This window comes from Gekko japonicus, unplaced genomic scaffold (assembly GCF_001447785.1).
Source record: "Gekko japonicus isolate JY-2015 unplaced genomic scaffold, Gekko_japonicus_V1.1 scaffold1793, whole genome shotgun sequence".
In the NCBI taxonomy this organism is placed as follows: Eukaryota; Metazoa; Chordata; class Lepidosauria; order Squamata; family Gekkonidae; genus Gekko; species Gekko japonicus.
In genome coordinates this window covers 347,050-364,162 of record NW_015165874.1, presented here as the reverse complement: position 1 = coordinate 364,162, position 17,113 = coordinate 347,050, and the positions used below count along the sequence as shown (strand labels likewise).

At 43.4% G+C, this 17,113-nt stretch overlaps 1 protein-coding gene across 1 annotated transcript in view; it reads left to right on the top strand.

Moving 5' to 3' along the window:
* Window positions 1-2,793: 2,793 nt before the first annotated feature.
* Window positions 2,794-17,113, top strand: part of SNX4 (sorting nexin 4) — a 49,923-nt gene continuing 35,603 nt past the window's right edge. The window contains exons 1-4 of the mRNA XM_015411270.1: window positions 2,794-2,912; window positions 9,107-9,245; window positions 10,534-10,683; window positions 14,816-14,863. Of these exons, the coding sequence (XP_015266756.1) occupies window positions 2,794-2,912; window positions 9,107-9,245; window positions 10,534-10,683; window positions 14,816-14,863 (456 nt within the window). The remainder of the gene's footprint in view (window positions 2,913-9,106; window positions 9,246-10,533; window positions 10,684-14,815; window positions 14,864-17,113) is intronic.

Sequence of the window (17,113 nt, the reverse complement as noted above, 5' to 3'; positions counted from 1 at the left end):
AGGAATGCCCAGGAACAGTATGGCACCCTGAGTTATACTAGGTTCAAACACCCCCGTTACAAGCTGAAGCCAGTAAGCAAAGTTTGCGCACGTGGGGGAAAGAAAGCGGGCAAAAGCAAAAGCCGTTGGTTCCCAACTAAAGCCGACAGCAGCTGGAACATCCCAAGGTCAAGATAATAGATAATAACCAGCAGCTGGAACATCCCAAGGTCAAGATAATAGATAATAACCAGATAATAACAGGGAAAGTAAGGTGGTCTAAGGAGGAAGAGTAAGGTGGTTTCCCCCTCCGCGCAGTATGAAGCTTTTCAAATACCGCTTTATTCCTACTTATTCTTAATTATTGTGCGTCAGAGCTTGAGAAGAGTATGTGATTTGGAACCTAACAGTCTGGGAGGAGAAATGGCATAGTTTAGCTAAATAAACCCCAAATGGCTGTTTAGTGCATTATAGGTAAATATAATGGTTAATACTTGGTTAGGACTGTGAAGAATCTGCCATTTTGCTTTGTAACCTTATGATGTGAAACAGTGACTGGGCCAATGTACCTTACAGATCTGTTGGGAAAACAGAATGATCGGGAGGATCTTTGTGTAGTGTACTGTGCTTCTTCGAAGATAAGCGGGATAAAAGTTAACCTATTCACAAACTGTTCATTAAAAAAAAATTACCATGCTTCCAAGTGGCTGCACACATCTGTGTTGCTGTGTATGATGTGCTGTATGTGTGCTGGAGATGCATGGCCCATCATGACACTTTCCTGCACAGTGTGGTATACTCAATGCATAGTATGTGAAGCAGCTCCTCACTTTTGTGGTGAGATTTGGTTTAAATGATTGTCTAGCATCATGAAGGTCCAAGAAAGCAGAAAGAAAAAGAAGCAAGCTCCTTCTTTTTCATTATCTCTTTTCTATTGTAGTCTTGTTTTTCGGCTATGATTGAAGGAGATGAATATTAATGGTCTTAGTTATTGAGGACTTGAATGTGACATAATACAATTTTATTCTGTTTTATTGTTACAAAATTTATATCCTGCTTTTCTGCCATCACAAGGGTTACCTTGTGCTCTGATTTAAGCTGCTTGCACCATTGAGGCTACTTGACATGAAATCACATACTTGGTTCTGCCTTTTGTTTTTTAAAGAGCCAGCCTTGGTCACTTAACAAAAAGCAAAGGACTTTGATAGTCATTTGCTTACAGAATAATTGATCTTATTTATTATTTATTTATAGTCCAGCTTTCTTGGTGGGCGCGTTCAGACGGCGTGCTGAGAGCGGTTTAAACTGGTCCAGTTCTGACGCGATTATCTTTGATCTGGATAATCGCGATCACACTTACCTCCCTTATCCTGTTTCACTGTGCAGTCACATCGCTCCCCGGCGTCTACACTACCAAGCATGTGTTGGCTTCCCCCCCCTCAGTTTGCACATGCGCATAGGTGCGCCTCCGTAGAATGGGGAAAAAACTATCATGGCGCATGTGCAGAACCACCAGGGTGAATCAATCCATCCCCTTCAACAAAAGACTTTCCTTTAAATTTTTGACCCGAAAATGGCTTCCGTGAGATCCTGAACTCATCTAAACGCTAAAATGAGTGACCGTTTACATGTCGGTTTTATAAATGCGGAAGCAGAGCTCCACCTATGCGCACACCGCCAATGCTAAAAAAATGGCAGGTGAAAAGCAGAAGCCTCGGGCTTCCGCAGTAGCTTTGAAGCGGGGAGGGGGTTTAAACCACCGGAAGTGGCTTGACACCGGAGGAGCGATCACACTAGCGGAAAATGCGGCTTTAAACGGGAGAACTGAGAAAACACCACTTGGGACCTGGTAACAAAACACTCCGGGTTAAAGGGGTTTTTGAGCCGGAAACCAACGACTGGGGATGGGAGGCAGATGTTGACTGTGTGATCGTGCATATAAAATCCGTTGTTGAAGCTGTGGAGTTTTGTGAGCAAGATTTCTACTTTGTGAGCTACTGGCATTAAAGTTGTGAGCGAGTGATTCAGCTACTGCATAAATTAGTTTGCTCTGGAGCCATCCTCCCTGAGCTAAGACTAAAATGTGTGAGCAGGAGGCTAAAAAACTGTGAGCTAGCTCACACTAACTCAGCTTAGAGGGAACACTGGTCATGACAACCAGATCAAATGGCGCATCTGAACACACCCACTGAGACTCAAGGTGGATTACACAGTGCAAAGTCAAATATGATCAACACGCTGGGTTATCCGGTAAACAATGCATTAAGGTTTGGATTGCCAAAATCTGAAAAGAGCTGAAGCAAAGCATAAGCATTTAAACACGACATGTTAAATGATGCAGAAATTACATAGTAGGAGCATACTTAACAGCAGCACACAGAACACAGTAGTATAGTGTACAGTCCCTATCCCTGTACCAAATCATCTTTCTGAACCATTTCATTTCAGTACCTATATCAAAAAGCCTTCCTGAATCATTCAGTTTTATGTATTCTGTAGAAAGCCAAGGCAGTTTGATTTCATCTTGTCTGTAACTGGGGAGGCTCAATTAGGTTTTGCTGCTTGATTGTATGGGTGGACAGTTACCACGTTGAAGTTTGAGAACTCATTGACCTTACATTTGCTCCCTTCCATCGGGCAGAAGGCAATTTCAACACACCACAAACTGAATAGGTATTTATTGTTCCAGAAGTACATTGCTGTTTTATAAATATTTAATAAGTTATACAGGATTTTACACATGTTCAGTATTTAATTTTTAAGGACTTTCCTCCATACCTAATACTTAAAAGTTCTCTATCTGTTTTTAAAAAGATGATGGAAGATTGTTTGTTAAAGAAAATAGAAATCAGTGTCTCAGAAGCAGAGAAACGGACTGGACGAAATGCCATGAACATGCAGGAAACATACACAGCTTACCTGGTGGAAACAAGGTGGGTAAAATAAATGAGAAATATATTACCTGATTGATTCTTGACCAGTAGTTTTAAAAGCCAGTTCAATATAAGTTTTGAAGTCCATACATATACCTGTGTGGAGCTGCGGTGGCTCAAGTGGTTAAGACGCTGAACTGCAGGCTGTGGAAGGTCGGTAGTTCAGCAGTTCGAGACACGAGTGTGCCGCATGACGAAGTGAGCTCCCGTCTCTAGTTCCAGCTCCTGCCAACCTAGCAGTTCGAAAGCAAGAAATTGCAAGTAGATAAATAGGGACCACTTCAGTGGGAAGGTAACAGCGTTCCGTGCGCCTCGGTGTTTAGTCAAGCCGGCCACATGACCATGGAAACGTCTTTGGACAGCGCTGGCTCTTCGGCTTGGAAACGGAGATGAGCACTGCAACCCTAGAGTCGGATTCGACTGGCTTTCGAGCAAGGGAACCTTTACCTTTACCTTTACATATACCTGTGCATTTGTGTACATGGGGACATGCAACTGAAGGACCATCCATGTTAACCCATTTGTAGGTTAATCATTCAGGGGAGGCCGGTACACAGTTCCTCAGGCTGTTTTTGATGTGGACTGGAATTAGCTCCACTGAAAGTTCACTGTGGTGATAACGAAGATGAGTTAGTGCTCTGATATAGATGCTCAAATAATAGGATAGCGCTACAATGTGAGCAACCAGCAGCTTGTGGATCTTTGGAGTTGAAGTATGGGTTGCGGGAGTGGATTGCTGTATAGAACTTCATCATGGTCAGAGTTCATTTCAAGAAATGTGAACTTTTTAGGAAAATAAGACTTAATAACTTTCTTTAAAATAAAGTAAAAATCCATTCATTTTTAGGGCCCTGGAGTGCACAGCCCCAAAATTTTGCATATATTTCCCATCGCATATGAAGTGATTGTTAACACAATCTAATCCTAGTTATTAGAACTCTTTACGTCACATAGTGAATATGTATGGATCTCAAGTCTTGCCTTTCAAGCTAGCCATGTAGATACACAGTCTGATGCTATGCTCAGCAGTAGGAGTTGGGCATATCAGCTGAACCAGTTTGGTGTCGTGGTTAAGAGAGGCAGGACTCTAATCTGGAGAACCGGGTTTGATTCCCCACTCCTCCACATGAAGCCACCTGGGTGACCTTGGGTCAGTCACAATTCTCTCAGAGCTCTCTCAGCCCCACCTACCTCACAGGGTGTCTTGTGGGGAGAGGGAGGAAAGGTGATTGTAAGCCGCTCCGGGACTCCTTCAGGTAGTGAAGAGTGGGGTACAAACCCAATTCTTCTTCTGAGTGAAAGAGACTTTCTTCCCTCTGTCAGTTCAGGTGGTAGTAATTTTATGGAATCTCTTATCAGGGGTGGCCAAACTTGCTTGACGTAAGAGCCACATAGAATAAACGCCAGATTTCGAGAGCCGCAAGACATGAACAAATATTACATGTTTTTACTGGCAAATATGCAGATTTGCTTTTTTATTAACATTAAATGAGATTGCCAAAAATAATAACAAAAGCGGTAAAAGCAAATATTGATAATTATATTTATATTTGCCCAATGAAATTTTTTGCTAATAATACTTAGCTTCCCCAGCCGCCCTGCCAGGAGCCGCGTAATAGATGTGAAAGAGCCACATGCGGCTTCCGAGCCACAATTTGGCCACCCCTATCTTAGATTAACTGTGCCCCCCCCCAGAGGGCAGCAGAACTTCATAACTGACTTCCACAGGCAGAGGAGACTTACCAGACACAATTGTGTTCTTTAATAGCCTCTTTATAGCAAAGTCCACACAGGCTTCCTCACAAGTGCAGATCCCTTCACCTGCCTATTTCTTGTTCCTTAAAACCTCATTGGGGAGGGGCTGAGGTGTGCCTCTGCCTTGGGGCCGTTCCACCAGGCCTCTCCCAGTCTGGTATCCTTATCTTGCCCCCAGGCCCCAGCTCCTCCTTTAGATTCCTCTTTCTCCCTTTTTTGCACCCTCTCAAAGCCGAAGAGCCAGCTTGCACTCCTCTCCTCCTTTTGTCTCTTCTGACATATCCCTTTTTATCCCTGGGGCTTCACCCATTCTGGTCAAGCCCAGCACTGGAATGAGCTCCCGGAGGAGATCAGGGCCCTGTGGGACCTGGTACAGTTTTGCAGGGCCTGCAAGACGGGGCTCTTCCACCAGGCTTTTAATTAGGAGCCGCCCACCTCTACCACCAACTACCATCATTATTAATAGGTTGGCCCTTCATGAGTGGTTAAGACGCTGAACTGCAGGCTGTGGAAGGTCAGTAGTTCAGCAGTTCGAGACCCGAGTGTGCCGCATGATGGAGTGAGCGCCCATCTCTAGTTCCAGCTCCTGCCAACCTAGCAGTTCGAAAGCAAGAAATTGCAGGTAGATAAATAGGTACCGCTTCGGTGGGAAGGTAACAGCATTCCGTGCGCCTTGGTGTTTAGTCATGCCGGCCACATGACCACGGAAACGTCTTCGGACAGCGCTGGCTCTTCGGCTTTGAAACGGAGATGAGCACCGCAACCCTAGAGTCGGACTTGACTGGCTTTCGAGCAAGGGAACCTTTACCTTTACCTTTAATAGGTTGGCCCTTCATGAGTTTGAGCCGCAGTGTCACAAGAGGTCGGAGTACTAGTGAATCGGGACTAAAGTTGTTGTTCAGTCGCACAGTCGAGTCCAACTCTCCCTTCTCATTTGGTGGCCAAAGTATTTGAGCTTCAGTTTCATTATCTGGCCTTCCAGGGAACAGTCAGGTTTGATTTCTTTTAGGACTGACTGATTTGATCTTCTTGCAGTCCAAGGGACTCTCAAGAGTCTTCTCTGGCACCATAATTCAAAATAATCTATTCTTCGGTGCTTGGCCTTCCTTATAGACTAAAGTACTATAATTTATTGCACGCCACTTCAAATTGACTGAGGAGAAGAAGAAGAGAAGAGATTGGATTTATACCCCGCCCTTCACTACCTAAGGAAGTCTCAGAGTGGCTTACAAACTCCTTTCCCTTTCCCTCCCCACAACAGGCACCCTGTGAGGTAGGCGGGGCTGAGAGAGCTCTTGACAGAAACTGCTCTTTTTCAAGAACAGCTCTTATCAGAACTATGGCTTGCCCAAGGTCATCCAGCCAGGTGCAAATGGAGGAGTGGGAAATCAAACCCAGTTCTCCCAGATTAGAGCGCACTTAACCACTACACCAAACTGGTTCTCTGAAGATCGATTATCATTGCAAGCACTTTTAACTGTATGATGTATGACTGTTTTATCTTGTTTTTAAATGTTTTATGCTGATTCGGCTCATGGTGCCGTTAACTGTGAGCTGCCCTGAGCCCGTTCATGGGGAGGGCGGGATATAAATCTAAATAATAATAATAATAATAATAATAGCCCTTCTCAGAGCCTTGTTGCTCTCGTAACCCCTTCCTTGCTTTCCCCACTCCAGCTGGGTTTGCTTAGGGCTGCTACTGTCTTCTCTTGGGGTGCCCTACCCTATCCTGGAGCAGCTGTTGCCTTTCGCCCAGTAAGTGGAGCTTTGCCGCTGCCTTTGTGCCACATTAACATATTTGTCAGAGATGCTTTAGGCTGGTCCTGCATTGGGCAGGGGGTTGGACTAGATGGTCTGTATGGCCCCTTCCAGCTCTATAATTCTATGATCTGTATCTGATGAAAGTTTATGCCTTGTTGTTGTTGTTCAGTAGCACAGTCGAGTCCTTGGGGGGGGGGAATTGCTCATTAAGATGCTACTGGGCTCGAATTTTGTTCTACTACTACAGATTATTACTACAGGCACCCTACTAAAACTTAGGTTAATGTATAAAATGAGAAAACTGTGCTCAGTTTGGTCTTAGGGGATAAGGAGATTTTAAGACTTGCTTAGTAATCACGATGCAAGTAACACAGCTGGCAGTAAAAATGTTGTGCTCTGGTCCTGCATTCTTGCAGCTGCCCTCCCGATAGAACTCTTGACCATTCCAGAGCAAGGAAATGAAACAAGTTATAGTCGTTCCACAAGGTATAATGTACATCTTGTTTGCTGTTACTGCTGCTGTTCATTATTTATACATTATCATTGTTGTAGACACCATTGTTAGGAGTAGCTGGGCAGACATGAACAACACAATAGAAGATGTGTTTTGACTGTTTTGGATTTTATTGGTGATGTTATGGAGAGAATATGGGAGATGTACAAAATGTACAGAAGTTTCTTGTGATGTGCTCTAGGGGATGTGACAATTCCCTAGAACTAAAGTATTTTCTGTCACTTTCCTGTCTTCCCCCACTGCACTGGGGAATTACAGCAAGAAGTGGAGAGGTAAAAATCTGACAGGGCAAAATTGTTTTTCCATTTAAAAAGGGGAGTGAGCAAAGTTTATTTACAAGAACACAAACTGAGGAAGAATATTCATTATTAATGTGGAAATATGGGTGTATAACTTTAAATGCTGAACATGCCAAGGGGGACAGAACTTTCACCACAAGCTCACTGCTGTGTTAACCTCTGCATCAAAACTTTTGCACTTCAAGCAGCCACTAGCTGTAATTCAGTAACCCCTTCTCCCAGTCTCAAGACAGGATCATGGGGTAGAATTAATAACCTACTTTATGCCAAAGGGTGCTAGAATAATATTAAATTCCCTACCCAGAAAGGTTATGCTCTTGCTCCATAGGGGAGGTTGAGTCTGTAGAGCACATGTTGTTTAGGTGTCTATTCTACAGGGAGGTGCGTCTTGGAATTATTTCTCTGTTACTTGATATGATCCCTGGTCATATAAACACAAATAAAGCAAGGCTTCACTGGTTTTTACCCGGCAATAATTCTAAGGTCACATGTCAAGTTGCTGAATTTTGTGCATTAATTTTCAAATTACGGGAATTGCACCTTAAAAGCTCTTAAATTAGAATATTTATTATTGTATTTTATGTCTGATTAAACTGTATGCTGGTCTAAAGACCGTAATAAACAACAAACAAAGAATAGTCTGGGCCCTGTGCACTTTGTCCACATTTGCCCCATGCTGACCACGTGACTCAAGTGGTTAAGACGCTGAACTGCAGACTGTGGAAGGTCAGTAGTTCAGCAGTTCGAGACCCGGGTGCCGCATGACGGAGTGAGCTCCCGTCTCTAGTTCCAGCTCCTGCCAACCTAGCAGTTCGAAAGCAAGAAATTGCAAGTAGATAAATAGGGACCACTTCGGTGGGAAGGTAACAGCGTTCCGTGCACCTTGGTGTTTAGTCATGCCGGCCACATGACCACAGAAACATCTTCGGAGAGCGCTGGCTCTTCGGCTTGGAAACGGAGATGAGCACCGCAACCCTAGAGTCGGATTCGACGGGCTTTCGAGCAAGGGAACCTTTACCTTTACCTTTTTACTGTGAGAATCACAAATCCAGTACAGATGACCCCACCATGTATTTACCATGTGTATGCCACTACCCATGATCAACTATGCTGGTTCTGGAAGATTGCCAATCATGGGCCAAGAGTGTGCATGAGGGCACTTTGTCCACATTTGCCCCATGCTGACCTCTGATGATGGGGGTTGCAGGGCTAACACTTTGGAAAGAACGTAAAAAGATAGTCTTGCTTTTGGAATTTCTTTCCACAAATAACAAAAAGTAGCAGTTTCTGATCTGACACTGCACAGTTAAACCCTGCTGGAAGAAATTACGGCACTTGACACTGTTTAATACAGTGCATGAAATCAACTTGTAGATGATTTCAAAAGGCCTTGTTGACAGTTTGTATTACTTCTTCTCAGTATGTATTTACCTAAGAACAGTATGCTTTGAAAGTCTTCTTTCTTGATGGGGACAGAACCTTAGTAAAGTTCTGGGTGGGCATTGAAATGGTGTATTCAACAACAGATTTGTTTTTGTTGCCGTTTACAGAGTATATTGGTTTATTTTTTTTAAGCCCTTGTTTAATCTAACACTGACATACGGTTTTGTATATAGGTAAAATACATTAGGACACAACTGCATACAAAAGACTGTCAAAGCAGTCACAAGAGAACTGTAACAGCATTAGTAGTGAAACTTAGTGTAAGTGGTAAGCGGTTTTTCCACAGTCCAGTTGCCAAGATTATGTCACTTCAAAGACCACTGTAATAACCTTACCACAGAATTTCTCAAGCGATCTTTTATGGCTCTGAATTGTGACATTTGTATTGATTATAATATTGAAGAGAGAATGCTGTATTTCAGGGCTGTGGAGTTGCAGGCAGAAGGTCACGGTTCCCCCCCAGATTCTCTCTGGAGACGATACAGTGAATTTGAGTTGCTGAGGAATTATTTGCTGGTTAACTACCCTCATGTCATTGTTCCACCATTGCCAGAAAAACGAGTAAGAAAACTTAGCAACTTTATCTCATTCTGTTTTCTGCATCTCTGCCTATAGGACGTGCATCCTTGCATTTATCCAAGACTGTGTAATTGTTCCATTATTGTTCCAGTCAAGCAAATAAATTAGGGTTTAATATTATGAAAATCTTAACTTTCAGTGTGGTTTTTTTAAAAGAGCAGTCTTTTAATTTTAAAGATAAGCTTTTAAGTGTGTAGCCTACTGAGATATCAGAGGTCAAGCTTGGTTAGATTTCTGGTGGTCAGAGCTCAAGGCTTTAGTGTTGCTGAATTAATTACCTTATACAAGTGTGTAGTGTCTGTTCAGTTCAGATGTCACACAAAACCATGGTTCAATGGAACAAACTGTGATTAGTGTGATCATTTTGCTAATTATGGTTGGGTTAGGGTATTTCAAGGTAGGATCTGAAATCGTGATTTGGAGGTACTCTTAACATTGGTTTCGCATGATGTGCAAATGCAGACATCCCGGCTTATACATCAGTGCTGCCCAACACAGACTGGGATAGTAGCTGGGATTCTCTGTGGCGAAAGATAATGGAAGCAGCACTTGTTGAGGCAAACCAGAATCTGAATGATCATCTGTGTGCTATTTTTGGGCAGGAACGCACAGGAACGGAGTTCCGGCTGGCTCCCAAGTTGGCCACGCCCAGCAGGAACTCATTAGCATAATAGGCCACACCCAACAGCAGAAACTCATTAGGATTGGCTACATTAGGGGTGTGTGGCCTAACATGCAAAGGAGTTCCTGCTACAAAAAAGCCCTGGGTTTTGACAACAAACAAGGTAAACAATAACAAGCAAAAGGTGGTTGTGGCTGGATAACCACACTTCTAATGTGCTAATGAGCTGTGCTGTCAGGGGTGTGGCCCAATATGCTAATGAGTTCCTGCTGTTGGGTGTGGCCTATTATGCTAATGAGTTCCTGCTGGGTTTTTTCTACAAAAAGAGCCCTGGTTATACCTGAACCAAAGCAGAAGTCCAGTGGCACCTCAAAGTCTAACAGTATTTATTCCAGCATAAGTCAGATCTCTTACAAAAGCTTATGCTGAAATATATAGTCTGTGAGGTGCCCACTGGGCATCTGTTTTGGTTTGCCACAGTAGACTAACAGGGCTATCCCTCTGGAAATACCTGAACCAGGCCATTCTGTCACTGTGCTTAATTTACAAATATCCCCGCCTTTCAATTGTGGAATTTAGAACTTCTTTGTGTTTTCTTTAAATGGAGTGTTCACAGCCTTGCCTTTAACACAGTCCCTTGTTCCACAGGCAGAGTTTGTGTGGCATAAGTTATCAGCAGATAACATGGATCCAGACTTTGTGGAAAGACGAAGAATCGGCTTGGAAAATTTTCTCTTACGTGTGGCTTCACATCCTCTCCTTTGCCAAGACAGAATTTTTAATGCATTTTTAACCCAGGTGGGTTAATAGAATACCGTTCTGCTGTATTTGTTTAAAAAGTAATGTCTTGATGTTAATTCATAATATATGCGTCTCTGTAAATAATTTTGTTTCAGCTATTCACATATTGTCTTTAGCTCTAATTTTAGGTCGCAGTAGAAATTTGCCAGAGTGTTTTATGCTCTTACTTTGTGTCATGTCATTTAATCAATACTGCTTATCATGGTTTATAGTCCAGACCAGTTTTAAGATATAAAGTTTGCCTTCTAGCTAAGCTGTATTTGGGGAAAACTGAAAAACAAGCTTCAGTAGGTTATACTTTTATAGCATTGACTGTGCTGGAGTTTATAAAGTCTGCTATTATTTCATGTTAACTTATTTTATGGAATTAGTAGCCCACTTTCTGTTCTCAAGAATGTTCAAGGTAGCCTACAGTAACAAGAAAAACAACAGTCGTAAGAAAAATGTTCCAACCGCAGTATAGAAAATCAGTCATGAAGAAAGCGAAAATGGAAAGCCAAAAATAGTAAGGAGCACGGAAGGAGAGTTCTGAAAGATCCGAGGAAGCAAATCTGCTTTCTATGTAAGAATAAGCATGTCTCTGGGTGGGAACAACCATACTTCTTGGGGTAGGGAGTTCCATCACCTGAGAGCAGTGGCTGAAAAGCCCCTAAGTACTTGCCAGTGTTGCCAGTTCAGGTTCCCCTCAGTAGGGCACTGTCAGCTGATCTCAAGTCTTGGTCAGGTTCACTGGGGTGCAGGCAGTTATTCAGATCTTTTGGCCCCAAGCCATTTAGGGCTTTAAAGATGGCCTTTTGAATTAAATCCTGAAACCATTGGGAACTAGTACATTTGAAAAAACTACTGGTCAAATGCATTAATCATGATGAAGAAGAGAAGAGATTGGATTTATACCCCACCCTTCACTACCCAAAGGTGTCTCAGAGCGGCTTACAGACTCCTTTCCCTTCCCCTCCCCACAACAGACACCCTGTGAGGTGGGTGGGGCTGAGAGAGCTCTTGACAGAGACGGCTCTTTTTTCAAGAACAGCTCTTATCAGAACTACGGCTTGTCCAAGGTCATCCAGCCAGGTGCAAGTAGAGGGGCGGGGAATCAAACCCGGTTCTCCCAGATCAGAGTCCGCACACTTAACCACTACACCAAACTGGCCTAATCTCAGATGGGTTCCTTCAAATCCTGGCTACTGCATTTTGTACCAGTTAAAGTTTCAAAACATCCTTCGAGGCAGCTCTAATAACCCAAAGAATGTGTGACAGGAACCACAACTGGTAAACCAGCCAAAGTTGGGAAAATACATTTCTGGCCACCAATGCTCCCTCTAAGCTGTGGAGTCTTGTGAGCAAGAATTCTACTTTGTGAGCTACCAGCATTAAAGTTGTGAGCGAGCGATTTGGCTACTGCATAAATGAGTTTGCTCTGGAGCCATCCTTCCTGAGCTAAGACACAAATGTGTGAGCCAGAGGCTAAAAAACCGTGAGCTAGCTCACAGTAACTCAGCTTAGAGGGAACACTGCTGGCCACCTCTGTAACTTAAGCACAAGTGGTAATTAGTTGAGGAACAACTCCCAGACTGCAAACCTGATCTTTCAGAAGAAGAAGAAGAAGAGATTGGATTTATACCCCGCCCTTCACTTGGAGTCTCAGAGCAGCTTACAAACTCCTTTCCCTTCCCCTCCCCACAACAGACACCCTGTGAGGTAAAAGAAGAAGAGAAGAGATTGGATTTATACCCTGCCCTTCACTTGGGAGTCTCAGAGCGGCTTACAAACTCCTTTCCCTTCCCCTCCCCACAACAGACACCCTGTGAGGTGGGTGGGGCTGAGAGAGCTCTGACAGAAACTGCTCTTTTTCAAGGACAGCTGTGCCAGAGCTTGCGACTGACCCAAGGTCACATCAGCAGGTGCAAGTGGAGGAGTGGGGAATCAAACCCGGTTCTCCCAGATTAGAGTCCGCACACTTAACCACTTCACCAAACTGGCTCTTTCAGGGATAGTGCAGCCCCAACCAAAGCAAGTTGTGTGCATATTTATGAAACAGCTTTATCCCCAATCCACAGTGCTTCCATCTTGTCTGGATTGAGTTCTGGTTTGTTCACTCCAGTCCCACCCTTCACTGATCCCAGGTACTAGTGGAGGGTTTCCACTGCCTCCCTGGAATTAAATGTTACTGAGAGAAAGATCTGTGTCTTGTATTGATAACTGCTCCCTCTGATTCACCAGTTAACCTTTTCATGTAAACATTAAACCAAACAGAATCCTATTTCATCCCATAGATTTATGGCCATGGGTAGAGCAAGCCTCCCAGCTTTGCCCCCTGAGACCTGCCTGCAAGGAGCATTGGAACTTTTGTACAGCAGGGTTTCCAAAAACCGGGGGAACCAGCAGCCTCCCTAAGCCTTACTCATAGGGTATTGACCTCGGTGTCCTTCTCCCTCTTGTGCTGAACAAAACCGCTTCTCCCATTCTGCCTATCAAAAAGATGTCTCCTTTAGTGCCATAGAAAAGAGCAAGAGTCCAGTAGCACCTTAGGTAAAGGTTCCCTTGCTCGAAAGCCAGTCGAATCCGACTCTAGGGTTGCGGTGCTCATCTCCATTTCCAAGCCGAAGAGCCAGCGCTGTCCGAAGATGTTTCCGTGGTCATGTGGCCGGCATGACTAAACACAAAGACTAACAAAATATGTGGCAGGGCATGAACTTTCGTGAGTCACTGCTCACTTCTTCAGATGCTTCAGATGCTTCAGATAGTAGACCCTCGCTCTTTTCTACTGCTACAGACAGACTAACACAGCTACCCATCTTGCTCTTTAGTGCTATGTCATCATCCACCCTTTATAGGTGTTATTCATTACAACAGAACTTTCTTGTAAAAAAAGGAAAACCCAGTTGGCCATGTGTGGATGGTTAATAAGATTCTTTGTAGATTTTTGAAAATTGGATTTTGGAGGGGGGAGTTATTCAGGGAAAACGTCTGTCCTGGTCGGTAGTATATCGAAAAGTCAGGCTGCATGTTGTACTCGTCACTTGTTATACTCGTGAAAAGCAGTTTTGCTCTGCCTTGAAGCTTGAAAAGTTCTATACAGGCAAAGAAACCTGTAGGGGTTGAAATCATCTTGTAGGGAATTTTTTTTAGGAGCCACTGACTGGCTCTGATATCTCTCTGAAAGCTAATCAGTCCCAGTGGTTGGGATTGGGTAGAACAGGGAATGTTGGATACTGCATGGGTAACTGAACATAACAGTGGAGCCTGACTGCGGCTCCTCTCTCCCCCAGGCAGGGCTATTTTTGGGCAGGAACTCACAGGAACGGAGTTCCGGCTGGCTTCTGAGTTGGCCACGCCCAGCAGGAACTCATTAGCATAATAGGCCACACCCAACAGCAGAAACTCATTAGGATTGGCTACATTAGGGGTGTGTGGCCTAACATGCAAAGGGCTCCTGTTACAAAAAAAGCCCTGGGTTTTGATAACAAACAAAGTAAATAGAATAAGAAGCAAAAGGTGGGTGTGGCTGGATGACCACACTTCTGGTGTGGCCTAATATGCTAATAAGCTGCTATCTCAGGGTGTGGCCTAATATGCTAATGAGTTTCTGCTGTTGGATGTGGCCTATTATGCTAATGAGTTCCTGCTGGGCTTTTTCTACAAAAAAAGCCCTGCCCCAGGTATGACTTCAAGCGGCTCCTGATTTTCTTGCCTATAGAGACGAAGCCATTGAGGAATTTTTCAGAGTTCTGAACAGCAAAATTGGGCTGTATTTCATGTGACACGTATAATATATAGCCTGGCTTTTGTTATGCTAGACTGGTAACTAGTGGCTGCGTAAAAAGCGATTGCAAGCAGTCAAGATAAGAAGTGTGATGTATTTCGAATGACTTATACTGGCAAGTGAGAACAGAAGGGCTAGTAAAAGGTTTTGTGGGCTAGTAACTTCTATGGATTTTTTAAAAATCTACCTTACAAATGTCTTCAACAGACAAAACGGTTTTGAGAGATCTCAGGCTTTGTTTTGGTTGTTCAATGTATCTAGCTTGGCTTGAGGTTAGTGAACATTATTGAACCAGTGTGTTTAGAACTAACGTTCGCATTCATACCGTTTTGAGACTAACAATTGAAATAAAATTTCAATTTCTAGGAAGGTGGATGGAAGGAAAAGGTGAATGAAACAGGGTTTCAGCTGAAGGTAATTATATACTTATAGTGTGTCTTATTGTGGTTAATGGTAAAATTAATTTATAGAGTCATAACTCTAAAGTGATATAGAAGAAATCATATAGAATACTTTGGTAACTCAAGGTCATAGTATAATATTGTAAACATACAGAATACGATGGTGCTTGTGACGTGTCGGCTACCCTGATCCATGTACCCCTTGCAAATACCAGGCGTGGTTTCTCTTGAACTAAAAACTTCATCTTTGAATAGTATTGCTATGTTTGCTGCAAGCCATTACGGCAATGTTCCAAGCAGAAGTGGATGCTTCGAAACTGCAAGAATTCCTGCATATTTTTACTATCTTGGGAGTATTTATGGTAGGCTGTGACACATGCTTCACGGAGCAATAGGAATTTTTAAAAAGCCTATATGCATTAAATATAGGACAGTATTTTTACTACAGATGAGTGGAACAAGCTACCCACAGCTCACCATAATTTCTAGCCCACACAAATCAGACTTTGAGAGGATAAACTGTCAAAACATTTGTTGTATTCAGACTTTTGGAACACTTGAAACCTGAGGGCACATCTATGAATGTCATCAGGAGCACTGTGGATTACCTGTGCTCATGGTGGGGAGTGGTGAAGGTGGAAAGCATTCACAGGGAGGGAAGTTTTTGGTTCTAATCTCTTTCACTCCCCACCCCAGTGGATAGCATCTCTGTAGTGTCTGCTGCATTTGGGAACTGTAGTTCATCTTCGTGGCTTCTGTGGCTTCTGTGCAGTCCCGCATGGGACTATGCAGCCACAGGCCAGCCATGGAGAAGAGCTAGCAAACAGGCACCGAGAAAGGCGCACAGAAATGTAGTTTCATCCCAGCTACTTGGGGCAAGGAGAAGAGGAAGACAGTAAAATAATGGACGCTGCCAAAATTTTTGCTCCTGTCAGCTGTCTCCTGCAGCTGCCACTTGCTTCTCCTCAGCGGGGCACATAATTTGAGATGAAGGGCAGAGGGGAGGAATTAATTTCATTCCGTAAGAGCTGAAATCAGGAACCTGTCAGGACTCCCTGTTAAGACACTCTCCACAACACACTTAAGCAGTGGTAGTTTATTGAGATGTGCTTACATTTGGACACATGCTCTGTGTCAGAACTGAGAAAAGGCGCGAAAATTCCTCAGTTATAGGTAAGGCAGTTAACACCCCGCATCTCATGCATACGTCATCATCCAGCCCCTAGGTCACTGTGGAAACCCTGGCAGATATACGGCGCCCTATGTATTCCAGCATGTCAGAAGTGTCTCCAAGGTCAGCTCTCATGGGAACTGGTACTGGGGCACAGCTTAAAGAAATGGTTGTGGCTACTACAAGCATTCACTCTCAACACCCCATACACTCGCCTCAGGAATTCCCTCCCCTCAATACTACGGCAAGCAGTGAAGTCAATGATAAAGAAACGAAACTGAAGCTCGACAGAACCAAAGAAAAATACATTTTGTAAAATATTAAAATTACTGCTGCATGCAGACATCCCAGCAAGTGAACATTAAGCACGTGATATATGTGAAGCTGGCTTGAAACCAGGCTAAACATGTGCCTTGCCCCTCCCTTCTCTACCTTCCCTTCTTAAACAATCCTGGTTGAAAGCTAACTCTGGTTACCCATGATGTACAGATGCGTTAACGGATGGTAGTTTTGCCCCTACAGATATTGCTAAACAGTGTCTGTTGGTAAATAGTGGAGAGAGCCTCCTGATGGTAGTTTTGCCACTACAGATATTCCTAAGCAGTGTCTGTTGGTAAATAGTGGAGAGAGCCTCCTCCCCTCCATTGTTTTCCAGATCTCAATCAACTCACCTCCCTGAAGAACTGCTCTTTGCCACAATAGGGTAGTTTGTCCTTTGTTATAGACTTATTGTAAGCGTTACAGTGGTAGTGCGTGTGAAACAGATTCAGCATTTTATGACAGTAAATGTGAAATTTAAAAATATATACTTAATTGTGCTTTGCGCAAGTAAGATTGCACAGTATCCATATTTAACCATTTCTACATCAAGGAGCCTTTTCTGTAGCCATTCGGTAATGTGTGAAGCATGGAGTCAAAACACTTCTACCGGTCTTCTGTTGAACCAATTTCATAATTATTTTAATGTACGGGTGATATAATATACGTGCAAGCTGTTTGAAAACTCAGAGGTGCACTTTGTCTTTGGTGCTTATTATGATTACAGATTTCAATAAATTAATAACACTTGTGTATGTGTTCCTCCCCCCCCAG